The sequence below is a fragment of the Dermatophagoides pteronyssinus genome, unplaced genomic scaffold (assembly GCF_027571235.1).
Source record: "Dermatophagoides pteronyssinus isolate colony J.1.1.1.1 unplaced genomic scaffold, Derpt_VIB-CSIC_2022.12 sq0012, whole genome shotgun sequence".
In the NCBI taxonomy this organism is placed as follows: domain Eukaryota; kingdom Metazoa; phylum Arthropoda; class Arachnida; order Sarcoptiformes; family Pyroglyphidae; genus Dermatophagoides; species Dermatophagoides pteronyssinus.
The window spans coordinates 1,178,378-1,206,343 of record NW_027461536.1 but is presented as its reverse complement, the minus strand read 5'-3'; the positions used below and the strand labels follow the sequence as shown (position 1 = coordinate 1,206,343).

Sequence of the window (27,966 nt, the reverse complement as noted above, 5' to 3'; positions counted from 1 at the left end):
GGATTTCGTTTCAACTTTCAAATCAAAATCAAGCGATACTTTTCCATATTTAAATAATCATAATTTTATTGCATCATTTGGAAAATATTAGGCAAACATGTTTTCTGGTTTGTTTTGTTTTTGTTTTTTTTTTTTGGTTTCACGAATAAACAATTAGACAATAATGTTGACAAGACAAGAAAAAGATGTTGATGTAAGAAGTGTTAACGTAAGTGTGTGTGTGTGTGTTTATGCGTGAAAGAGATGATGTAAAGAGATGAAATGAAATTGTATTGTTGCAAGTAATTAAAGTGTTAATTAATTAATTTTTCCAAAATTGAAAATTATTTACAAAGAATTCAACCAAAAACGCGAAAACAAGAAAACAAAGAAACATTTTTTCATCTAATAAAAAATCGATTGAAATTTCAATGAAAATATGATTCGAATGCTGTGTTATGTAATGATGAATCAACCAACCAATCAATCAATCGACCAATCGACCAATCAATCAATCAATCGATATCATATTGATTTATTTTACTACAATGCTAGCTGTATGAATAGTGGTAGTGGTGTGTGTGTGTGTATCTTGTATGTTGTGAAAATAATAAAAATGACTAAAAAATGGCTAATAACCGAAAAATGAATCTACAAAGAAGAAAGATTTGAAATTTATAACAAACAACAACAACAAGAACGAGAACGACAACAACAACAAAATTCTGTGAAAACCAAAAAACTCTATGAACAAGATACAATAACATTAGTTCCCATTGATAATACCGATGTTGGTACCGAACCGTTAATTGATTGTTGTTGTTGCTGTTGCTGATGATGTTGTTGTTGTTGTTGTTGATGTTTAACAATTTTTTTATTATTCAAATGTTGTTGAGCATTATTATTGGATGTTGTCGATTCATTAGATGATCCATTTTGATGATGATGATGATGATGATTTGTCGCTGTTGTCGTTGATGATGATGATGATGATGCGGCTGATGTTGCTACAGGTGCTGGTGGATCTTCCATCCATTTATCCTGTGAACGACGTCTTGCATTCATAAAAAAATTACCAACCGTTGATAATTCCAATCCTAATTGTTGTGAAATTGTTATTTGCATTTCTTTTGATGGACGTTTTGTTTCTTTGAATATTGCTTGCAAAGTACGTCTTTGTAGATCGGTAAATACTAAACGTGGTTTTTTCGGATGTTGTGACGATGATGATGATGATGATTTATTCGTTGAATGTTGCTGCTGTTGTTGTTGATGATGTAATGAATTATTTATCGTTGATGATGATGAATTATTTATCGATGATGCTGATGATGATAATGTTGTTGATGTTGTTGTTAATGTTGATGATGATGATGATGTTATTGTTGCTGATGATGTTGATGATAATGAAAATGGATGATGATGATTATGATTATTATTATTACCTAATAATTGTATTGGATGGCCAATATTATTACCAATCATTATTGATGAATTACCACTATTGGATAAACCACCACCACCACCATTCATGCCACCCATTGAACATGGTTGATGTTGCTGCTGCTGCTGTTGCTGTTGTTGCTGCTGTTGTTGTTCTTCTTTACGTTTACAAGCTTTTTTGGTAGAAAAAAAGAAAGAAGAAATTTTTTGGTTATAATTAGAATGAAATTCTTTTGAAAATAATCAATAAGTAAATAGGAAAAGAAAAGATGTTTCAAATTCAAATATTAATTATGATTTTCATCAACAAACAACAGAAAAAAAACGAAAACCCCGTAAGCTAATTGAATCAATCGAATCAAATAAATTGATTATGAGGATGATGATGTTCTTTGTCGATGAAACAATCGAAAAAAATTAGATTGAAAAGAGCCTCAAGGCTTTTTGTTTCTCTTGTTGTTGTTGACCACAATCAACCAATGATATTCAATCAATAATGATGATGATAACAATAATTAATAAAGCAGAAAACAAAACTCAAACCAGAAACCCGAAAATATCCACCAAATGCAAAAAAAAATCCCAAAAGAAGAAGAAAAAAACCAGCAGCTAATTTTCGACCAATCTCTCTCTCTCTCTCTCTCTCTCTCTCTCTACGAATTTTTAATTCAATTTTTCTTTCTATTCTCGGGCATTATTCAACAACAACAACAACAACAACAACGGACAGAACAAAAAAATGTGGACCAAAGATTAATCAACAACAAAGTTGTGATATAATCAATAATCACACATGAATTGTAGTTGTGTGTGTGTGTTGACCATAACATCGTTGTCATTACGAAAGTAAAAAAAATATATTCACGGTACGGTTCAGTTAACCCTTTTTTCCCCATCGTAATACCATAAGGGATAAATGTCCTTTTTTTTTGTCTGTTTGGAATGAAAACAAAACAAAAAAAAAACGAAAACATCAACCATCAGTAGCTAAAGCAAAGTCAGCATTTTATTCATGTCGAATGAAATTAACCAAAAATTAGCTTGGCAAAGAAAAAATATTCAACCAACCAACCAACCAAACAAAGAGAGAATCATCAGAGATAAAAACATTTGGAATTTTGCTATCGCTGTCGCGATTGTTGTTGATTGGAAATGATTGAATTTAGAAAATCACAATACCGTGAATGAATTATATACGTTTGAAACACATTGGAATTTTCATATGTGTGTGTGTGGAATATTTTCTTCCATAGAATAAATGTCCTTTCACCAGAAAAAAAAATCCAAATGTGTCAATCATTGACTTTTCACAACAGGAATTGTTACGATAGTGGTCAAATAAAAAAAGTGTTAAACGCGTGTTTTGTTCCCAAAAAAATTCCAAACATTACATTATTTGACATTATCATTCGGTGATTTTTCTATCAATTCAATCATCATGTAATTCTGCTGTACAAAATGAATCTTGTCATTCATTCATTATGCTGAATCGAAAAAAAAGATTGATATTTTTTGTTTCATTTTCGATCCAAAAGAATGAAAATAGTTTTCAAAAAAAAGCCAAACGTAGTCTATGGACAGGAAGGTTTCCGGTAATTTTTTTCCCACCGAACAATTGTTACGAAACATTATTTTTGAACACAAAAGAAATAAACATTTTTACGTAATAAGATTCAAATAGTGTTTGTTTGTGTGTTGGTTGGTTGGTTGTCTTAGTCATATTTTTTTCGTCTATATTTTGATGGAAAAAAGGAAAGAAAAAAAATTTTCGAACGAAAGAATCGATCGATGAAGAATATTGTAGCAATGGAGGTTCGTTTTTTTTCCCTACACCAAGTTGAACTTCTTATTTCCATCATCATCATCATCATCAATCGAAGAATGAATTTTTTTTTTTGGATACTGAAAATGTTGATGAAGAGCGAGAGCGAACGAAAAATCGATCGAAAATTTATACACACAGAGAGAGAGAGAGAACAGCGAGACAAGGGAAAACAACAAACGAAAGAATATTCTGAATGACTGACTGGCTGGCTGGTGAAAAAAAAGAAGAATAAATAAATATCGACCAAAGTCATCTTTCTATGGTGGAAAAAAAGAAGAAAGGAAAATTCTATGTATTTTTGTCATGAAACACACAACAGGAACAATTCGATTGCCACTTTCATCGATTTTTTTTTTTTTTGGTTCGCTAAAGCTTGTTTTCTGCCATCATCATCATCATTACGTCCATATCAAAACGAATCAGAAGAATATTCTAGGGGCGCCCTAGGACCATGTATGTAGAGCTTCTGGTCGATTCTGGGAGCCATCATCATCATTATTATTATCATGAACGACGACAACATGATTGAAATTAGACTTTACGGCTTTTTTGCAAAGATCGATAATTTTGTCAGTTGCAAACGAAACGAAATAGAAAAAAAAACAATGGTTGTTGTTGTTGTTGTTGTTTTGGGAAAATGGAAAATGGCAACAACAACAACAACAACAGAAAAAAAGAATCGATAATGATTGTTTGCCTTTTTTTTGCATTCAATTTTTGTATTTCAATTCTTGCGTTTTTACATTTCATATTCAACAAGAATAAAGGAATTTCTTTTGGTACTTTTTGGGTGTTTTAATTATTCATAAATTCTGTTACCGGAATTCTGTGGGAAAAAAAAGGAAGTTGAACAACAAGGTAGGTGTTGTAAACCTTTTGGAGAAAATAAGAAAACCTATGTTCAATTTGTTGAATAAAAATGTTCAATTTTTTGGGCGCCATTTTTGACATTTATGGCTACACACGCTGTACACATACATGAATGAATGATGTACAATATATAGCAGCAACAAGAAGAAAAACCAAACCAAATGGAAAAAATTTTTACCAGAATTGAAATTCTGGGCGCAACTTTTTTTCTTCATCATGATGATGATGATGATGTTCTATTTCAACACAAACAACACACAGATATATAATGTACACACACAGTGTGTGTGTATATATCTCATGGCGCCATCTCAATTAAACATCTTTACTATTCTTTAACGTGTGTGTGTGTGGGTGGCTTTTCACACACACAAACATATATATGGCATTCTATGTACAGAATTCAAAAAAAGCATATTATATTCTGTATCGAGAGAGAAACGAATGTAACCAACCAATGAAAAACAAGTATATCAAAATGATGATGATGATGATAAAAAGAAAAAAAGTTGGGAGCCATATTTATTATTATAGGCTCATTGAAAATGGGAGCCATTCATAAATGGAATAACGTTCGTGAATTTGATCCAAAAACACAAACAATGTATTCAACAAATGTGATAATCGATTGGTCATTGATTTTCTCAAAGCAAAAAATCAAAACCTGTTGTGTTTGACAGTAAGTGTGGAAGGAAAAGAGGAAAAAAAATTGATTCATTGATCGGAATTTTCCATCATCATCATCATCATATTTAACCAAACAATGTCATCATTATATGACGATGATGACGATCGATCAACCCGAAACACACAGAAACGAAATAACCGCACCAAAAACGAATAACAGCAGTGCAGCAGTGAATGGAAAAAAAATCGAAATCCCGTATTCCAAAATCAAAATATGATCTTTTTTTTGAGGGGTGAGGATGGCGGTGGCGGTGGATGAAAAACTAAATCGAAATCACTTACTACACACTATACATCCTTTAAGATAGGACAAATCTTCGACCCACGGTTAACTACAATTTTTTTTTCGTCGATTTCATTGATTTAACCCACAGAGAAAAAAAAATCAGTAAAAATCATTGATTCAGCCAGTCAGTCAGTCAGTCAAAGTTAGCCGGTCGATTGTTTTGAGATGGTCGATCGAAATCTTTGAATTCGATTTTTTTTTTCGTTATCTTTCTCTCTGTCCCACTTCTACTACTTTACATTAACTAGTAATAGCATTGCTAACTAGTTAACAAAAAAAAAAGTAGTAGTTGTAATAATAGTAGGTTATAACTACCTTCAGAGAAAAAAATATGATTATATCGATTTCCGTTACACTTATCATCATCATCGTGGAAAGGATTCTGTTATTCTTGGGAGGGGGGAGGGTTTCGATTTTTATGTCAACAACGATCGATGATGATCAATGACAAAAACCAAAGCCAAAAAACAAAAATCTGATTCACACCTTTAACTAAATAAAAACATTTCGTTTACCCCCCCCCTAAAACAAAAAATCAATTAATCGAATTTTCATTTTTTTTCTTTCTTAAAGTAGTAGGGGGAAAATGTGGACGATTGAAATCAATAATAATGATCACAGACACACACAAACACAAAGATCAATAACAGTGAAACGAAAAAAAAAATCGAAATGTGTGGCAAAGAAAACAAAATTATTGAATTTTTTCCTCCCTAAATCAACTCCACATCTCGTTTTTTTTCAAAGGAAAAAAATGAAAATTCAGCTAAATAAAAAACATTATCAACAAGTGAAAAATCCATTAAACGTCAAAAGTCAAGAATTTGATGGCTAAAAAAAACTTAAATAAGGCAAAAAAACGGACTACAAACAGAATTTAGCGAAAGAAAAACGAAAGAATTTCGTCCAAAGTGTTAAAAAGTAGCCAAATAAAAAAAAAAATCTAATTTTTTACATCCGAAACAGGAAAAAAAAACATTACAAACACACACACACAAATCAATTGTGGTGATGGTGGTCAAATCTGTTTTGCTCGCACACACACTCTGGTCATTTATCAACCGAAATCATCATCAATATAAAAAAAAACCAGAAAATAAGTTTGTCACCACCATTATTATCTAACAACGACAACAAAGTCAATTTGATTTGTTTTTTTCAATTCTTTTTGGTTTGTTTGTTTGGCAAGAGTGAGAGAAAAAGAATAAAACTTTTTCCTCGGCATCTATTTTTGAATCAAATTGGTTGTTTGGACTCAAATGATGTGATTAGGTCCTTTAATCATTGATTCAAGTAAACATCATTATTATTTACCAATATTGTCGATATAGTCGAATGATTCAATCATCATCATCATTCAGTACAGAATCATTCAGCACAGACGATTGAAGATGGACAAAAGATGATGAAAGAAAAAAATTTCATTTTTTTATTTCATTTCAAACTTTTTTATCACTCGATTCTCTGTCATCAAACGGAATAAAAGAATCAAACAGAACAACAATACCCAAAAAAAACCAAACCAAACAATGGAAAATTCAATCGACCAGTAAATAACTTTTTTTTTTTTGAAAAAAAAAATTTTCAAAAGAATTGTCTCCAATAGTCGATGTATGTGTGAGTGTGTTTTATATATTTTTGAAATGTTTTTAAAATCGATCAATAAATTTTCCAACAAAAAATTGGAAAAATTTCCTTCGTTTTTTTTTGTTTGAAATTCTGGTCAAATAAGGGTCACATCACCAGATAATATGGATGTTTTTCTTTTTTTCCCTGTATTGAATACAATGGAATGGATGGAGATAATGGTGGTAGTGTTATTGGACAAAAAAAAAAGTTTGCTTTAAAATTTCATTTTTTTTTTGGCAAAAAAAAATGGATGGTTATTGTTTGGTTGAAACATTGCTGTTGTTGATGATTGTGTTGGATTTCTACAAAAATTCTACATTGATAATGATGATGATAACTGGATGGATATATAAAAAACAACATAGGTCAAAACAACAACAACAACAACAACTCTATCATTATAACCCCTAATGGATTGACGATAACAACAATATGCCTCTTTTCGGGCAATTTTCCGAAAAAAATGAAGAAAATCTTTGGTGAAACCTAACAATTTTGAGATTAGAAAAAAAAACAAATTTTCCCAACATACAAAATTATAGAAAATTGAAATTTTCAAAAAACAAGAAAAAACATTAAACAAACAAACAAAAATGTAATGATAGTATACTATAGTCGATGAAAATTTACAAATTATGTTGTTCCACAGACTATTTCTGTCAATTACCGAAAATGTTCGATGTAGTCGATGTTTACTCAGTTTAAGTTTGGTAAAGTTACTTTCATCATTATCATCATTGGATAATGTTTGTTAATTAAGTTATTTTTCTTGTCGACAACAAACAAACAGCAAACAACAAACGAAGGAACCAAAAGAAAAATGAATTAAATGTAGCTAATGATCAACAGAATCTGTCGAAAAAAAACATTATCATTAACACATGATGATAATGGTGGTGCTGTTATTTTCAGAAAATGACAATAATAATCATGGAATTGAATTTTTGTTGTTGTTGTTGTTGTTTGGGAAAATGAATAATAGCTATCGACAACAACAACAGAACAACAACAACAATCATATATCACACACATTTTCACAATGAAAATGACAATATCGAGTGTGAGAGAGAGAATCTGAAAAAATTCATTTGGATTCTAATTTCTAATTCTCGATTCTAATGTCGATTATTTCTTTTAGATTCATGATTTACGAATTTTGCAAAATGAATGAATCCGAATCAGAATACAATGAATATGAGAATCTCTTTCTCTTTCTTTTTTGAATGGGAAATGAAAATTGCCGACTCATACAGGATTTGTGATTGTGTTTCCATTCAAACAACAAAAACATCCGCGAAACAAAACAAAACAAAATGAACAGAATGAAAACATCTCGAATCTTGATTCTTCGAACTTGATTTATGGTGATCGTCAAATAGATTTTATAAGAATAAAAAAAGCGAAAAAGAGAGAATATTTGGGTATGAAATAAAAAAATTCATTGTCTCAATGAATTGTTGTTGTTGTTTTGGTTGGTTGTTGTCGATATTCACATTCAATTAGATTCTGTAGCGTTATTCTGTTCCAAATAACAACAACAACAACAACAACAATAAAAATGAAAACAACAGAATATTCTTGTTGAAACAATCATTATCAAGTATCGATGATGATGATGATGATGATCTAATTTTATCATTTTTCAGAAAGAAAAAAAGAGAAAAAAGGATGCTTTTTCTTGATTGCGGAAATAAAAATTTCAGTTTTCCCAATTTGGTAAATGACATTAATGATATGATCATCATCGATTATTATGAGATAATGTGATGTGATGTGATTTTGAAAAAAATTATCGATCTGTTTTTCTTCCGGAATTTTCCCAGAGATTTTTCTGGAATATTTCTCAAAAAAATGGATGTTAATGTGGATTAAAATGTTGAATTTTTTTCAGAAAAAACAAACAAACAAAAATCAATTAGAGAAAAAAGAAAAAATTAGATAAATAAATTTCAAATTAAATCAACAATCAACCAACCCAAAAAACAGCAACAACAACAACAAAATTATACCCCAATGGTGTTAATTGGTGTTAGATGTTCCAGAAACAAACAAAAAAACAATTTTGCTTTTCATTAATAACGGATCATTTTACATCATTATCTATTTGTGTATGGTGTGTGTGTGCGATCCATTAATGTAAATTATGCCCAAATACAAAACAAACAAGTTTTTGGGGGATTTAAAAAAATTAGAATCATTGTCAGGGTGGTGGTGAATGGTTAAAATAAATGGGTCTCAAAACACAGCATCATTAGGATTTCATCAGCACCAGCACCAGTCAGTCAGCCTGAATAAAACAAAGGGGTTAGAAAATCCTAAAAAAAAAATTAACGCGTGTCATTCATTCATTCATAAATTGTCATCATCATCATCATAGTTGTCGACAATTTTCAATTGATAGAATCATCATCATCAACGATGTAGCGATTTTTTTCTCTCTATTTAACACTCATTCTCTCTATCACTCAGTGTTTGTTTTTTTTGTCTTTGTGTTTTAATTAATGTATCTCATTAACAAAATGTGTGTGAGGATGATGATGTTTTTATCTATCTCCCCTTTCTATGTGTGTATTTAGATAACAAAAAAAAAACAAAGCAAAAACAAAAAAATTATCCGTATCCATTTAACATGAGAATTTTTTTTCTGATTATTCTGCTTCTCTAACCCTTTCTTCTCTCTTTTTTTTCTCAGTATTTTTTTCAAAATGAACAGAAAAAAACCAAATACAGAGGGAGAGAATATTCTTGCTGTAACGTTTTTAAATAGATTCTGTTAGATCGGAATATATACAAAATTATGATGATATTCCGTGATTCCGCGATCATAACAAATAAATCATAAATCAAACACAGCCAAACACACATAGATTTTTTTTAGATATGACGTTTGATATAATGATTTGAAAGACAAAATATAAAAACATTGAATTAGTGTGTGTAATACAAGAATATAATAGATTGAACAAGCCAGAAAAAGAAAAAAAAGAAAAGACAAAACTGAATAAGAGAAAAAAATGATAAATTGATTCTTCTCATTTCGCAATTCTTCGTTGTTCGTAAATTGTTCATCAAGAATTTCTTTCATTTGAAACAATTATTTCATCTATGAAGATTTTTAGAAATGTTTTTTGCTTTGCTTTTTGAAATTTTTTCCAGAATTAAGAATTTGATTGTGTGTCGACATTAGATATCCATTTTCTAATCGCTGATGATAATAATGTAATTTTTGGATTGTAAAATTTTTAATTGAAACTTTGAAATTGATAAATGTTAGAGAAGATGATGGTGCTGTTGAAACAGAATTCAAAATCAAAGTTTTTTTGTTTCGATAAACATTATGATCGCTGTTTTGGAACACAGAATATTCTGTTTGGGATTTTCAGTTAGTTAGTTGATATACAGAATGGGTACCATATGGTGCCTGTAATACATATGTTTAGTAAGTTTGGAAAAATAAGAAAATTCCCAAACAAAGATCACAACATCATCCGTTTTTGTTTTCTACATAAATTTTTGCAGATTTTTAGGGATAAACATTTCCAGAAAAAAAAAGAAAAAAGAAAAAAATCAAACGGCTATTTAATGGAATCATAGAATTCAGAATCAATTAGATTTGTACCAAATAACAACAACAGCAGCGGCAGCAAAGTTCATTTCAGTTCAAAGTTCATTCGGTATATTTTATGAGAATCAGTGGAAAAAGTCGATTAAAATTCACAAAAACAAAAAACATTTACCTCCTCTTTGCCTCTTAATAACTGGTCAGAATATTCGGTTTCTCTCTTTGATTGATTCCTGAATTCAAAATCAGTATGCCAAAAAAAAAAATCCGAATTGAATCCCCGATAGTGATGATGGTGTTAGTGTAATGTAATTTATCTATGAAAATCTAATTAAAACCTTTTTTTTTTTTTGGTTATCCACCTCTTCTCCCTCTCTCCTATTCACTCTTTTTTCACTGTCAAGGCAAAATTCATCAGAACAACCACCAAAAACATAACCCAGAATTACCAAAAACAAAAACAAAAACAACCTGTATAGGAATTATTGAAGTTGAATTTCGCTTTTTACTTTGAAAATTAACGATATTCTTTGCACATAGAATATTTTTAATTATGGGTATTTCAAGTAAAAAATTCAAAACGAAACTTTTTGATTTTTTGTTTCCAAGCAAATCCAAAACTGAAAAAAAATGAAAACTTTTTTTTTCTGAAAAAAAATTATTCAATTTAACAAACGGTATTTTTGATCGATTGCTGTTCGATCGATTTTTTTCATTCTTTGCTTTGCTTTCGTTTCTTTTTTCAACGAAAATATTCATTTTCTGAGATTTCAAGTCAAATTTGGGTAAACACACACAACAACTTAATGGTGGCACGTCTTTTTTTACGTTTGCTTGTGCAATGTGATTGATTTGCCAAAGAAACCAGGCAAAATATAAATGTCATTTCAGTATATTTTCAGAAATTCAGTGATTGAAACAATTTGAAAAAAATTCAATTTTTCACTCTTGAAGAGGGAAAGAGAAAAAGTTATTATTGTTTTCGACACACACGAAGAGAAAAATGAAATATAAAAAATCCTGAAAAATTATTATCCAAAAACAAGAGAAAAACAAAGGAGAAAAACAAAGAAAGAATATTCTGCACACAATAATGTTTCCATGGTTGTTTGGCAATGTGTTTATGAATTTTTCGTTTCTTCTATTTGTTTTTCATTCATTGTTTGTCGGATATTTTCTCTCTTTTTCTTTTGGTAAAAAATATTTACCTTAATCATCATCAACAACAACAAAAATAACGATCAATGATTCAATTATGCAATTTGAAACAAACAAACAAAAAATTTGAATTTTAATCATCATCATTCGTAATGTTACCCAAAAACTTTTATGTTTCTTCCGCTGTAGTTTCTATCAAAGTTCCAAATGGAACAACCAACAACGTTGTTATGACGAAGGCGAAAAAAACAGACAACCACCAATGATAGTTTTAGTTAGTTTTTTTCATTTCTCCATGTGACATAAAATATGAAACGATGATGAACGAAATAACACAATAGTCGTAATGAATGGTTTTCTCTCTCTCACACATTATGTAAGTCGGCGTTTCTGTTTTGGTTGTGGACCAAACAAAAACTTGACAACAACAACAACAACAACAACAACAAAAAATGGAATGGAAAGAATATTCAGAAGAGAGAAATGAAATTGTCCCATTATTTTTTTTTCGTTTTTCCACTATTTCCACTGGTTTGTCCAATTAATTTTCTCTTCGTTTTATCTCTTTAGGTAGGATGAAAATATTATTACCAGAAAATTTCTGGTTATAAAAAACATTATAAAACATCATATGTTTCGATTCTCACTACACTCATATGGTTTATATTCTGTCACCAATAACATTACCATAAATAAGATAATTGGACAGAATAATAAGCAAAAAAAAAAACAATGAAGAACTGCGAATAAAGAAATTAAAGAATTCTGTTGTTTTTTGGTAAATTTTTATTGGTTAAAAAAGAAAAACTTAAAAAAAAACAACAAGGAAAAAGAGTGAATTCGTTTCTTTTTTGAATTCTCATTATGACAAATCAATCAATCAAATTAAAATGTTATGTGTGTGTGTGGTTTTTCATTGTTATGTTTGTAATGTGATTGAATATAAGACTTGTGTCAACAGTCAGTCAGTCATTCAAAATCAACATTTAATAATGAAAAAACAAAAAACTTTACAATCAATATTCGTGGAACACGTGCTGAGTCTGTACGTTTTAGATATATTAGGTAGGGTTGTTTTTAGGTTCATTTTGATCAATAATAATGATGATTATTGAGAAACGATCCCGGTGTGTGTGCTTCGGGTTATTATTGTCGTCGATATACAACTTGAAATTGTCAGTGATAAAAAGAAAAAAATATTCTTGTTATTTTTTCCTTTTCCAGTCACAGCAGAATGAAATAAATGTCAACATTTTGATATTTAACCCCCCACATTAACCTCCCCCACATCCAATCCAGAAAACAATTTCATTTTATCGATGAAATGAATGAATGAATGTCTTTGTGTGTGTTTCAAGATAATAATTTTTTTCTGGTTCGAGAATAGTTTTTGAAAACAATGAGAAATTTCTTTCTGACAACAACTTTCAAACTTGATAAAGATAAAAACATCATCAACAATGTGAAAAAAAGTTTTTCAACAAACAAAAGTTTGAATCAAAGTTTTTCAAGGAGAAACAAAAAATCCTCCAAACAGAATTTTATCAGATTTTTATGAGAAAAAAAATGAAAAATTTTTATTTTTTCTCAATGGCAAACTGACCGTGGAATGATTCATCAGAACAGTTAATGTCGATACGGATTGATTCTCGAGGGGAAAAATCTTTCCGGAAAAAAATCATTTTTTCGAGAAAATTTCCCAAAAAAAAAAGATTCAATTGTAAAATCATCAATTCTTATTTTTTCAGAAGTGATTTATGCAAAGCTAGGCAGAAATAACAAAAATACAAAAATTCATTTCATTTCAAAATATATTTTTTTTTGTTTTGTTTGACAGAAAATCTCATAACATCATCATCATCGATGGATTTTAGACTATTGTATGTGACACACATATACCAACCGAAAAAAAGAATGACAACAACACTGATGTCCACAACAACAACAAAACATTGAAAAATTGATAGAAGAAGGATTTGGGAATATTTCCCATCCATCCATCCATCCACATAACACACACGTTCTCAAAAAGGAAAAGAAAAAAGAAGAAGAATAAGCATCCTCTCTCTCTCTCTCTCTGGCTGGTGCCAGTTAATGGACACATTAACGGCTACTAATAATACTGACAAAACGAAAAAAAAAATGCGAATTCTTCCAAGTGCTTATCATGGATCATCATCATCATCATTGGATTTTTTTCTTGCTTGCTGGCTGTTGAAACTTTCGAAAAAAAAGGCTAAGAGAAAAGTACATCACATCGTTTTTTTCATTCCCGGTTATTTTTTCTGCTGACCCAAACGCAAAACCGTTTTCTTTTTTTCGGGAAACGGGCGTCACTTGCAAAATTGAATAGTTTCTGGATTGACAGAATTATATAATGGTGTTGGTGGCCAGATAGAACGAATAATTCATCTAGGAAAATCATTCGACCCAAGCGAACAACACTAGAATCTGAACTTTTTTTTTGAGAAAAAATTTGTATCACTGGAAATGATCAACTTGATGATGATGATTATTTTGGAGCCATGAATTTTCTGGAAACAAAAAAAAAAAAAATAACATCTGGGTCTCCCAAAATATTCATCACAAAGTCCACCAGTAAAAGTGAAATTTGTTTTTTTTGTTTTTTGTCAGATTTGTTGTTTTGAAACAAACAAAAAAAAAATGTCCAGAAAAGAAATTCAACCAAAAACAAGGATCAAATTCAAATTTGTTTGTTTGTTTGTCCAGTTTCAATTTCAATTTTGTCAATTTCAATTCAAATTGAATAAAAGAAAAATATTCAATTTGTCGATTTTTTTTTTGGAAAATTGAATTTTCTTCGTTTTTTTTTGGTTTCGCTTGTTTTTACAAAATTGGATACACATCATTTAATCGTTCAATGATCATCAGCGATCGATTCCTGTGTGTGTGTGTGTGTGCGGGATTGAATAAAATTCGTGAAAAATCTTATTTGAAAATGAAACGATTTCCATCGCAATCATCATCATCATCATCATCATTAGCAATAATGATCATAATTAGCGAAAAAAAGAATTTCATTAATTAAAACAACCAAAAACTAACCAGAAATGTTTTCGGGTTTTCTCTTTGATTTTCGGTGATTTCAGAATCAAATAAATTCCGGGTTTTTTTTGTTTTAGTTTCCGAAATCTCAAAATCATAAAAAAAAGCTCAAAACATGGTGCACGTGTTTCAGATATCGGAAAAGCGACTGGCTGAAAAAAAATATTCAAAAACAAACAAACAATCCAGGAGCTTTTGGGTTAAAATAGAGCTAAACGATAATTTAATTTCTCTTTTGTTTGTTCTTATATCTTTCACTTGAAAAATCAACAACAACAACAAATCAAGCAAAAGCGACTAAACGAATAAATAAATACCACAATCGAGTTGAAATCGATTCCAGAGAGAAAAAAAAGAAAAATTTAAAATCAATAGATCAAAAACACTGAAAGAGATCGAAACATCAAATGATGACAAAATATGCAAATTGTTTTTCCTCAAACAAAACAAAACAAAGAAAGAATATTGAGAGTTTTGAGCAAAACAACAGCAGCTAAAATTTGTTTATTTTCAAATTTGTTTAGTTTTTGTCGCCACCAAAAAAAGTTTCAAAGAACTGTATTAGTGGAAGTGGAGTAGATGGATCATCATCATTGAATCTTGAATTTGAAAGTTCCAAACAAGAGAAAATCCATCCAGCTACGTGATTTTGTTTTTTTTTTTTTTTTTTGGTTAGAGAAAGAAATTTCCAAAATGAGATTTAAATTTTTCTTTTTATTTTTTTTGAGTTTTGAAAAATGAAAAATGATTTCCATTGTTTCCCACATTTCAGTTCATTTCAGAATGGATGTTTAGCCGGGTTACAGTGCATCATCCAAATCATAATAACTGTCAACCGATTTTTGACTATTCACTTATATGTGTGTGTGTATGTGGTACAAGAGCGCGTGCTGCATATAACCGATATTTATATTTCGGGTTCTTTCTCTCTCTCTCTCTCTCTCGTGTGTGTTTAGCTTGTTTCATAAAATCCAGAATTTCAAACTTTTTTTTTTATAAAAAAAACCAACTCGAAATCAGAGAAAAAACTCGACATGCGACACCGATCATCGTGATGATGATATCGTCGTTTGGATTTCGATTTATATATGAAAAAAAAGGGAAAAAAAGTTTTGGATATAATCATTTTGAAAATCTTCAGAAATCATCATCTTTTTTATTCTTCACTGTTTGGATCAGTGTGAAAAAAAACTTTTCTCCCTTAAAACGCTACTTATGCACACACTTAGCGCATCATCATCATTACAACAAGAAATGATGTCAATGTTCGACTTTTGACCTTACCGCGATTTGTTTCGATCTAAAAAATTCAATCCGATCGCATTATAAAGTCATCATCATCGATATTGCATCATTGCAAACTTTTTCGCGTTGCTGTTGCTTATTTGTTTATGGATGCAATGGGCAAAAAAAATATTGGAAACTTTTTTTCAGCCATAATCGTACTAAAGTGATCAGAAGAAAAAAAGAAGAAAACTTGGTCAAACATAAGTTTCAAGGTTTTTTTCTTCATTTCTTATTTGCTTTTGTTCCATTAGTAGAGTGTTAGTTAGTGTGTATGAAGAATATGAATGACAATCAAGAAAAAAAAAGAAAAAGTTTACGAAAGAAAACTTTTCGTTCAAAATTATTGATTGATTTGGATCGATTTTCGATCCAAGCAACCAAGAAAAAATAATAATTTTCAAACCTTTTTTTTTGCACCGTTATTTTTTCAAATTTTGAAATAAAATTTTCAACAAAAACTGGCAAAAAAATCAAATTTCTCTGAATTTCAATCATTCGATTTCGATTACGAGAATTTCAATTTGATTTTCAGAGGAAAAAAAATGAGAGAGAAAAAGAATCCGCGTGTGTCCGGATCATTTGCATAAATGTTTCCAACATCATCATCGACAACAACAACAACAATGATGTCATCAAATACTTGATTATTGTTATGTACAAACATCATCAACAACAACAACAACAAAAGTCAACAACAATTGAATTTACAACAACAACAACAACAACGAGGAAAAAAAACCTAATAACAAAACGTCGAGCATCCCCGGTTACCATCATCATCATCACCAAATTGTAAATAGGATAAAAGAGCACAGTAAAGAGAGCAGAGAGAGAGAGAGCAGAGAGCAGAGTAGAGAGATAAACGACGACCGCATCAATTTGAAATTTAAATTCAATTTCAAATTCGAGAAAGCAGAAAGAAAAAGAAAATCTATTGTAACCTTTGTTGGCGTAATTTAATGATGATGATGAGGATGAAAATAGGATTCTTTCTTTCTCCGTGTGTAATCAATTATGAAAAATCCATCTCTTGATATTTTCTAAATGTTTGTTTTTTTTGTTTGTTTTGTTTACTTTTTTACAAAAAATTGAAATTTGAAACCTTTTTCCCGATTGACAATGATCATCATCATCATTATCATTTGATTTGATTTGTGAAATGAGAAAAATAAACTCTGCTGCTGATGTGGAAATAGAATGTATTTTCGTTTCTTCTTAGTCAATTCTGGAAAAGGGTAAGCAAAAAAAATTGGGAAATTTTCCGGGGAAATTTCGATTAAATTTTTCTAAAATGTAACTTTTTTTTGTTTGTTTGCCTTTTTTTCAATCGAATTTGGTGTGTGATTTTGGATTTTTTCGTTTTGTTTTTTTTTCTTCTTAATTTACGTGGAAAAAAATTATTATCATTATTCCTTACTGACAATCAATTTTCATATGTGTTTGTCAAGAATTTCGATTTTTTTCCCTCCGAAAAAAAAATCGAAATTCGTCCCATTTTTTGAACAAAAAATTTTTTAACAAACACCACACACAGAAAATCATGTGATATTTTGTCAAACTTTCTATTCATTTCCAAGGATTTCTTTTTTCCAAAAAAGTCTAGACCTTATTTTTGAATTTGTTTTTCTCGATTCTCTTTCCCTCTCCCTCTCACTAACTAACTTGATACAAAACGAAACAAACAGAAAAAAAAATGGCAATCAATTTCGGAAATGGCGACAGAATTTCGGGTTTTTTTTTCTTGTTGTCACACAAATATTTAATAATAAAAATCAGTGAACGAAACAGTAAAAGTTATTGGAAATGAAAATCCACCAACGAGAAAAGGGTTAAATAAAGGGTTTTGTATACCGAAATATATCATTCGAACTTGATTTCGAAACAACATGTCGACTGGATGAAAAAAAACGACCAAAAGAAATTTCATACTGGTACAGATGACGTCTGATCTCTCTATTTCTCTCTCTATTTCTTGCTTTTGTTCATTTGAACTTTGTTCAATCCGATTCGGAAAAATATGAAGTAAGAAACAAGCAAATGTTTTTAAATAATGTTCCAAAGATTGAAATTCAAAACCAAAGAGTGAGTGAGTGAATGAGAATGAAAAACGATTAATATCTCGGAAACAAATGGAAATGAGAAGAAAAAAAAACCTAAAACGCAATTCTACAATTTAAATCCAAAACGAATGAGAACGAGAAACAAAAATTGCTTTGCTAATCAAGAATCATAATGAATTTGATTAACTGGATTTTTGTTTCTCGCGACTAAATCATTTTCAATTCCAGAATTGAAATTTGGAACGGAATGAATGAAAAGTTTCCCAAAATTCATTCATTTTCTGTGCGAAAGAAAAAAAAATCGAAAAGAAAGTAGCAAAAAGAAATTGTAATAAATCTTATTTCTTTCTCTCTCTCTCTCTCTCTCTCTCTCTTCATCATTATTTTTTTGGTTTCAACCAACCGACAACAACAACAATGATGATGATGACAACGACAACAACAGCCGGGACCAATGTTATAAAAAGAATTGTGAAATCAAAAAAAAAAACGAAATTCTCGTGACCGATCCAGGAACGATCCATGGCTACTGATATATTCATTGTGTGTGTGTGTGTGTGTTTGGTTGCTGTTTGCTGTTTACTGTTGGCTCTAATGATCTAATGAACTCGAACGAGAAAAAACAAAAAACAAAAAAAAATCATTTCGGTATGTGTGTGCGGGTGGGTGTGAATTCTTGATGATCCAGAAAAACGAGAAAAAAAACTACCGTTATGGGAAAATTTCTTCGATTTTTTTCACGTTACCGGAAAGTTTCGTTTGGATCATTATCAATGCGAACAAGAAGAAAAAAAAAGAGAAATTTCCCCCCTAAAAGTTGTTTTCCTATTTGAAAGCCGGGTAATTTTTTTCCCGAGAAACTTTCTCTCATATTCGATAATTTCAACGAAAAAATATTAATTTCCGAAAAATCAACAAAACAAAAAAAGTTTGATTAATTACTTTACTTTAATTAATTAATTAATCAAGAAAACTAAGATGCTAATGATCGATTATGATGATGGTGATGATGTTTAATATTAACACTCGTGTATTGTGAAAGGAGCAAAGAAAAAAAAATTCAAATTTTCTCAACCAACCAGCCAGAAAAACTAAAACTGAAAGTCTTTTTTGATTATCATCCGTGACCTAGGGATTTTCATTTTGTTTTTTGTTTTTTTGTTTTCTAATTAGAAGAGTGAGGAGAAAGAATATTCTCGAATAAACGAAAAGAATCGAGTAAAAATAGAATCATTACGATAATCATCATCGTAATCATTAATGGTTATTATTAATGATGATTTATTAGATTCTGTTGCTGTTAAAATAAAAATTATTATGTAATCATCGTGATTGACACACACACAAACGCAGATTCTTTCTTCTTCTCTATTCTGCATTGCTTTTCAATCAAAAAAACGTTCAACGTTTGGATTTGTGTTTTCAATTGGCTTTTTTTTTGGTCCAAAAAGAAGACAAAATCGTTACAAATACAAACTAAATTAAATAATAAATTTGAAACGTGACCTATGTTTATTTTGAGTGTGTTTTGTGTCTGTGTGTTTGTGTTTGTTTTGACCCAATAATGGTGATTATTGGTCAGAATAAATCGTTTTTTTTGGGGGTAAAAAGAAAACAAAACAAAAAATGATTGATAAAACAAACAAGCGAAATCCGGAACTTTAAGAATTCCACAGTGTTAAAATGAAAAACAAAACAAACAAACAAAATCATTTAAAGAAGAAGAAGTAGATGAAAAAATCACTCATCTTTATAAGTTTCATTCATTCAGTCAATTTTTTTAACCCTTTTCATTCCAAACAACGAAAAAGAAAAAAAAATTTCATTAAATAAATGGATCAAATAATGATGATAATACAACGACAACAGCATTTATCTTTTTAAACAAGTCATCATCATCATTTTTATATGCGATGAAAAAACCCTTTGACAACTTTATTTTGTTGATGTTGTTATTAAAGGATTTTAATTCACATCACATCATTATTATCTTGATAAGTTTTTTTGAAACACCAAATGTTGTCATCATCTTGATGATGATGATCATCATTCGAAAAAAACGAGGAAAAATTTTCTTGTTAAAACAAAATAATGAATGAAATTTCGTAAAAAAACGAACAAAGTGTTAAAAAGAGGGGGAAATGTAAGCCAAGTAACAAATCCGATCCATCGTCATCCTCCCCCTTTCCAAAGAAAAAAATCCGACTATTTTAACAGCAAAATGAGAATTATTATAACGAAGCCAATTTTGGAAATTATTATCATCATTGTCGTTTTTTTAACACACACACACACACAATGGATGTGTCGATCATTTTTTTCTAGTTTCTGCATTGAAAATTGAAAATTGAAAAAAACGATTAAATAAAGGATAGAGTTAGGTTGAGAAAAACGACATGAATTTTTTTATTTTTTTGGGTTATTTTCGGGTTCAAAGTATAATAATGATGATGATGATGGCAGTGTTAATGATCGATATAAGTTTGATAAGATAACACGCTTGTATAGTGTAGGAAATGAGTGAAAAAAAATATATGAATAATAATAAGATGGAATTATGGCCAAAGAGAGAGAGAGAGAGAGAGAGAGAAAAAAAAAAGTCAACGAATGAAACAAATTGAGCTTTAAGAAAAATTGAAAATAAAAAATTTCAATTTCAGAGCTCAAAGGATTTCTTTTCATCATCATCACCACCACCACCACTTATAATTCTTGAAAAAAAAAATTTTTCAATTTGAAAATCTTGTTTGATGATACAGCTGCTGCTGCTACATTCAATGGTGATGTTCGTTGAGAATTTTATTGATTGGATACATTTTTTTTCATTATTAATTCTCTCTCTGTGTTTGTGTGTGTGTCATTTTCAATTATGAAAAAAAAATGTTTCAATCGCCAAGCATTTGTAATAATTACAATGTTTCTAAATGAGAAGAGAGAATATTCTGTACGAAAAAAATTTTCAATTTCGAAATTCTGATGGTCGTGTGTGGCTAATTTAGAATCTAATTAATTAAGAGAAAACGAACAGAATATTCTTAGTAATTTAAACAGTTTTTCGTTGTGGAATCGAGATTCGGCCACCAAATGCAAAAAATCAAAAAAAAAAAAAACTCAAAAATTAAATTAAGTGCCGTTCACATCAACTCAACTCAGTGAAAAAAATATTTAAATTTTTTTTCTTTTTTTGAAAAAAATTAGATTAAATTCATCGTGTGTGTGTGTGTGGTGTATGTCAACTGAATTCGTTGAGAGGGAAAAAAATGACAACTGAAAATTCAAATTTTTTTTGTTTCGCTGTTGAAATAGCCGTAAGGCAAAAGAATTTTTGGCATTTCATTTTTTTTGTTTGGAGAAAAAACAGTTCCAATAAAAAAAATGATGATCGATATTGGATCAGATGGAAAAAGGTAAAAAAAGGGTTTTTCGCAAAGCAGAGAAACGTAAAAAGGAAAAAAACCAATCAAATTAATAACCTGGGCGTCGTTTTTTTGGGTGGTAGGAGAGAATCGGTTACATTCGGTGAAAGATTCAAAGATAAATATTTGACAAAATGGATACAAAAGATATTATCATCATCACTACAGCCACCACAACAACCATTAACAATCATTAACAATGATGATGACAACAACAACAACAAATTATCACAATCAACCGAACGAACGAAAGAATCATTATGGTTATCGTTGATGGAAACAAAAAATTTTGAAAAAAATGAAAGAAAATTGAAAAATTATGGAAATTTTTTTTCCCATTTCAATCATATCGACGACCACACACCAACCAAACAACCAACCAACCATACGACCCTATGAAAAAATCCATTTTCCAAAAATGATGACAGAAATGATAGTGAAATTCACAAACGATGATTATTATGATAATTTAGCCACCCACTCATCATTATCCAAAAAAAAAAAAAAAATAACCCCCGATTAATATTAGATCAATTTGATCAATTTCTGGGTGAACAATAATCAAAATCATCATTATCATCATCATCATCGTTATAATGATTCCCGTCGAATAATAACAACAACAACAACAAAGAACATTCAATGATCATTGTAAAAAAATATACAGAGGAGATTTTTTTTAAAAAAAAAGGATTGATTTCACAACAGAATAAAAAGAATCGATTTGATTTTTGTGGAAAAAAAAGAACTATTTCTACCATTGAATAGATTGACAAATCATCACATAGAGAGCAAGAGAGAGAGAGAGAGAGAGAGAGATGACAATAATTCAATTTACATGATAGAATTCAATAATAATAATAATCACCATAATCATCATCATCATCATTGAAGACATTTTGAAAATTATAAGCATCATTTTGAATCAGAGGGAGAGAGAGAGAGAGAGAAATCCGGATATAATAATAATATCGGGTGATTATAATGGAAAATTATTTTTTTAAAAAATGATGATTTTGTTGTTTGGTTGACTGTGATTACTAACCAACTAACCAAGAGAAAAGGGTTTGATTTCCTTCATCTCTGAATGATATCAACGTCAATGAAGATGATCATAATAATTAATCTTTTTTTTTGGCCCTTGTCATCATCATCAGGGTTATGGTGATGTTGTGGTTTTTATTACAAAAAGACAGAAAAAGTTTCTTCTAACCAAAAAGAAATTCACAGAATGGTATCATCATCATTTTGCTTTAATTTAATTATAAATTTTGAATGATTAACCAGATCAATGATAATCAAACCAAGAAAAAAGAAGAATTTCGTGTTTTGTTTGATTTTTTTTTCGCTTAATGGACCTTTGAGATTTAGTCTAGAAAATCAAAGTTCAAAGTTTGATTTGCGTGGGTGTTAATTTTATTGGATTTTTTTCCTTTGTTTTGTTTCGGTTCATTTTCTCTCTTCTGGTTATTATCATGATTTTGATTGTCGAATGAATCTCAAAGGAATTCAAAAAATCGAAATAGAAAAAGAAATTTAATCAATACCGAAAAATGTTTATGGAAAGAAATTTTCCCTGAAAAAATTCTCATTTTTTTCAAAACACAAAAAATTTTTCCATTCATTTTATCCTCGTTATTGAGAAATTGAATGATGAAAAAGCAAAGAAAAAACAAAGTCATCAAACTTGAATTAACCTCTCACTCTCTCTCAATGATTCTGGTACTACTTGAAAACTCATACACAGAACACGAATTCATTCTGAGGTCGATTCCGGGGTGAACAACAACAACAAGAAAAAAAAGTTGAAACAGAATTTCAAACAAGGAAAACAAGGAAAGAAAATCATTAGACCAAAAACCACATTGTAAGAATTACAACAACGACAACAACAATGAAACCGATTAAAAAAAAACGGTTGAAATTTTCAAATAATGATGGAAACCACCAACCATAATGATGATGAAAACAGTTAACTGTGCGTTTGACTTGACTGTGTTTGGTTAGTTTTTACTGTTTAAAAAAAACAATATTGAAATTTAATTGACAGAAGACAAGCAGTAATTGTCAGAATCAAGAATTCTGTTTGCTTCATATCACAAGTTGTTTTTTCTGTTTTTTTTCTGGTTGTTTTTGTTTTGTTTTTTGGTGCTTGGGAGAAAAAAAAAACAACCAGAACTGTCAAAAAAAAAAAATGTTCAAGAGCGTAACGGTCGAATCGGGATTCTGGTGAGAGAAAAAACAAAAGTCAGAAAGAAAGAAAGAATTTCCGTTTTTTTTACCGCAGAATCGGGCCAGAAAAAAACAGCCAAACACATACACATTACCGGAAACAAGATTGTTCCGGTTATCAAACCAAGAAAAAAAATACCTAAATAAAAAAAAAACATAGTTTCTGAATCAACTTTAGAGAATGTTTTTTTTTGTTCGGGTATTGTTCCTGGAAGAAGAAGAAGAAAAAACCAAGAGAAAAAACTTTTTTTGTTTCTGTTTTCTCATCGAAATGTTCCGCTTGCATGACATTCGATGATGACGATGACGACAGAGTTACTATCTGAAACTTTGTTTTCATTTTTTGGGAAGTTTTTTCGCTTGTTTTTGAATCATTTCAAGCCTGGAAGCAAAGAAATTCATCTCCACTTTTTCAAACAAACAAAAACAAAAACAAAGAATCTTGCCTGGAAAATTTTTTTGAAAAAAAAAATTTACGTTTGTTTGCGTGGCTGGTAAATGAATTCATTTTTTTTGTCAAAAGTCATTAAGAATTTGAAACAAAAAAAAAGAAAAGAATCTGAAAAAAATGGAAACTTTTTTTCCCATTCATCCACACCGAAAACAACAACAACAACAGTAGCCATGGAACAGAAGAAAGAGAAAAGAATTAAACTAATAATGATTCGATTGCATGACAGTCATATATTTAGCAGCAGCAGCAGCATTCATAATTTTAATGTGAATTGAATATCCAAAAAAATGAAAATATTCACTCTCTCTCTCTCTCTCTGTGTGTGTTCGAGTGCAAACTATTAAGGAAGAAATAAAATATGCTGATAAACCATAGCAATGTGGTGGGTGGGTGGTTAGTTGACGATAATGGTGGGGGTAACGGTGAGAAAACCACCTGGATCAATTGAAGGATTGGTGATTTAAAATGTTTTTTTTTGTTCGATTCTTTGTCTATCTTCAAATTCAACCACCTTGTTGAATTTTCCATTCTGAAATTGGTCAGTTGTCAATCGATATATGTGGATATTGATTAATCGATGATGGATGAACAACAACAACAGCAACAGAAAAGGTGTGATAAACAAGCAAGCGAAAATAATCAATTCATTGATCATAATCGATGACAAGAGTGGAGCCAGGGTGAATGAAATCAAAATCAATATAAAAAAAATCACCAATCCAAATCATTGATTTTTGAATAAAAAAACATATTCGTCGTCGCCATAATCAATATTTTTACTTGGTCTTTTAAAGAATCGACCCGAATATCAAAATATCGATTTGAAAATTCATGTTTGAAAAATTTCTTTGTTTTAATTAATCAAAAATGATCATGATCATTGGTTCAATCGAAATCAAGTTGGAAGAAAAACCAAAGTAGACAACAAAATGGGGATCAAACCGGATCGATGATATAATCGATCCGGTTTTGATTACCGGGTAAAAAGAGAGAAAATTTTCAACAAAATATCGATATTCGATATTTTTGTCACAAACAAAATAACAACACCCTTGAATAATGGTGTGATGATCAATCGATCTTTAGATAAAAAAGTTAAACAAACATAAGGTGTTAACGGAAAAAATCGACACCTTTTTTCCAATAATCCTTGTTTTAAAACGAAGGGTTAAGAAAAAAATTGATTAATCATTAATTGATTTTGAAAAAGTGATCGAAATATTCGATTTTTTCTGAATCCACACATAGCAAAGCTACACAGAATTTTGTCAATAATTTTTACTTTCTTTCAGTATCACATCATGAGGATGCTTTTGTATTTTTGGTCAATAAAATCGACTTTTTTTAACCCTGATATGATGTATGTAAATGATAAAAAAAAAGATATATGGATTTTTTTTTGTTTGTTTCGACTGGATAAAATGGTCAATATGGATCCATATTTTCTTTCTTTCTCGCCATACTGATATTGACCATTTTTTTTCATCGATTTTTTGGATATGAACATCATCCATATGTCATCTGATGTGACAATATCGACTTTCAATGTGAATTTTTTTTGCGATCGAAAATGAATGGAGGAGAATTATTCGATCGCAAATTTAGAACTGACTGGATCAATGAAATGGATTTTTTTTCAATTACAATTTGTTGCATGGTTATCATTCATTCATGTATGTCATTAACCCTTGTGTATAAAATATTGAAAAAAAAACAAAAAAAAAAACATACCAGCTAAACGTAATGCCGACATACGTTGAAATTCTGGTTCTTCTAACCATTTTTGCATACGACGAAATGTTTCCCTACCAGATTTCAATTTTGACCATGGTTTTGGATTTCTTAATAAATCGGATAATGTTCCTTGCGATCGACATAGAACACGTTGTGCAAATATTGCCTGTGGTATACTATAACGTTTTAATTCGGCCGATATACGTTGTGCCAATTCTTTCGTATTAATTTCTTCTTGATCATCATTTGATGATGTTGTTGATTCAGCAGATCCAATTGAATTTGTTTCAACATTACCACCACCGCCTCCACCATCATTATTTGATGATGATGAACCATATTTTACATGATGATGTTGTTGATGATGATCAATAACATCAATATCTTTACCATTTCCACCACCACCACTAATTGAACTAATTGGTGATATAATTGATGCAGCAGCGGCAGCTGCCGCTGCAGCCGCTGCTGCTGCTGCTGCTGCATGATGATGTAATGAAAAACCGGAACTAGATGTTGGTGATGCGTTCATTAATTGTGGATGAATATTATCAATATTATTCGAATGAAGTGGATGATGATGATGATGTTGAAATTGTTGTTGTTGTTGTTGTTGATGTTGCTGATGTTGATGATGAGCATTATGATTTAATAATAATTGATGTGGATGATGATGAGGATGAGGATGATGATGACCAATCAATGATAATGGTGTTGATGATGATGATGGTGGTGGTGGACTTGGACTTGATGAATTTATATTCGATATTTGATGTTGATGTACACTTAAACGTCCATTAACACTTCCTGGACTATGATGTTCTTCATTATTATTATTATTATTATTATTACTGGAACCGGAATCCATATTATTATTATTGTTCATTACTGATATTGGTGAATGTAATTGAGCACGACCATTACCATTACCATTATCATTTGGTGATGATGATGAATGAACTGTTGGTGATGGTGATGTTATTGAATTGGACATATCTCTTAATGTACCAGCATAATCATATGGACCACCACTACATGGTGAACCAATACTACCACGATCAGATGGTGATTGTAATGAATTACCACCATTTGCACCACTACCGGAACTACCACCTAATATCAAATCAGCAGCATTAGCAGCCGATGATACGGATGTTATTACCGATGGATTACCACCGTTTATCATTGCAGCAGCAGCAGCTGCTGCAACCGCCGCTGATACATGTTGATTATGATGATGATGTCCAACAATCGATGGATTTGATGATCCATATGATCCAAGCATTGATCCAACAACCGATGCTTGTTGTTGTTGTTGTTGCTGTTGTTGTTGAATATTTCGTTGCAACGTTGAATATTGTTGGGCGTATTGTTGTTGAGCATGTTGTTGTTGTTGTTGTTGCTGCTGTTGTTGCTGTTGTTGTTGTTGTTGTTCGGAAACGGATGCAGAAACTGCTTCTAATTGTGTCATTCCATGATGATGCATATGATGCATTAATGCAGCTGCTGTTGTAAAACCAGCTGATGATCCATTACTTGGATGATGTGGACCATGTAAATGATGATTATGATGATGATGATGTGCACTAGCAGCCGCTGCAGCATGATAATGATGTTGAAATTTTTCCGACATTGTTGATATTGGTGGTAATGGTTGTAATGGTGTTAATGTTGCATATGGTGATCCGGTTGTTTGTACAAAACCGGTAGGTGTCATACGTCCATTTAATGTTTGATGTGAATGTGGATGTTGACCACCACCACCAGCAACACATCCTCCAGTCAATGAATGATGCGGATGATGTGGATGATGTGGATGAATACCAGTTTGATGAATACTAGCCGCTGAACTATGATGATGTGGATGATATGGATGATGAATTGAAGCAGCGGTAGCTGCTGCAGCTGCTGCTGAATGATGTGAATGACCATTATCCGTTGTGGATGCGGCAATTACACTACGAAAATCCGTTGCATCAATCATTTTTTTCTTCTGGTTGATTCTTTTTAATTCTAATCAAATATATTTTTCAATCAACAACAACAACAACTTTTTAAAACATTTTCATTAACATTGGATTCATTTTGTAACAAAAGAATCAATGAAAATCTGGTCTGATAATCTTTAATTTCGATTCACTTAGTTCATCAAACAACAGATATCGATCTGATGTTATCTGTTTCACTGTTGATTAAATTCAAATTATCATTCAATATTGATCGTTTTACAATCATTCACCGTATCAGATTTATTCTTTGAAATAATAATAATAATAAT

The 27,966-nt window shown here is 30.4% G+C and overlaps 1 protein-coding gene across 1 annotated transcript; it reads right to left on the bottom strand.

The window, feature by feature from the left end:
- Positions 1-73: 73 nt before the first annotated feature.
- On the bottom strand, positions 74-27,966 carry LOC113795259 (uncharacterized). The gene is made up of 2 exons (XM_075821650.1): positions 25,686-27,966; positions 74-1,595 (listed from the first exon to the last, which is right to left on the bottom strand). Exons 1-2 carry the CDS (start codon positions 27,670-27,672, stop codon positions 724-726), a joined length of 2,859 nt encoding a protein of 952 aa, XP_075677765.1. The 5' UTR covers positions 27,673-27,966; the 3' UTR covers positions 74-723.

Excerpts from the sequence above, each read along its gene's own strand:
- LOC113795259 (XM_075821650.1), bottom strand. The coding sequence starts at position 27,672 with ATGATTGATGCAACGGATTTTCGTAGTGTAATTGCCGCATCCACAACG. Across the intron at positions 1,596-25,685 it reads GTCGGCATTACGTTTAGCTG|CTTGTAAACGTAAAGAAGAA; the intron begins GTATGTTTTTTT and ends CTACCAAAAAAG.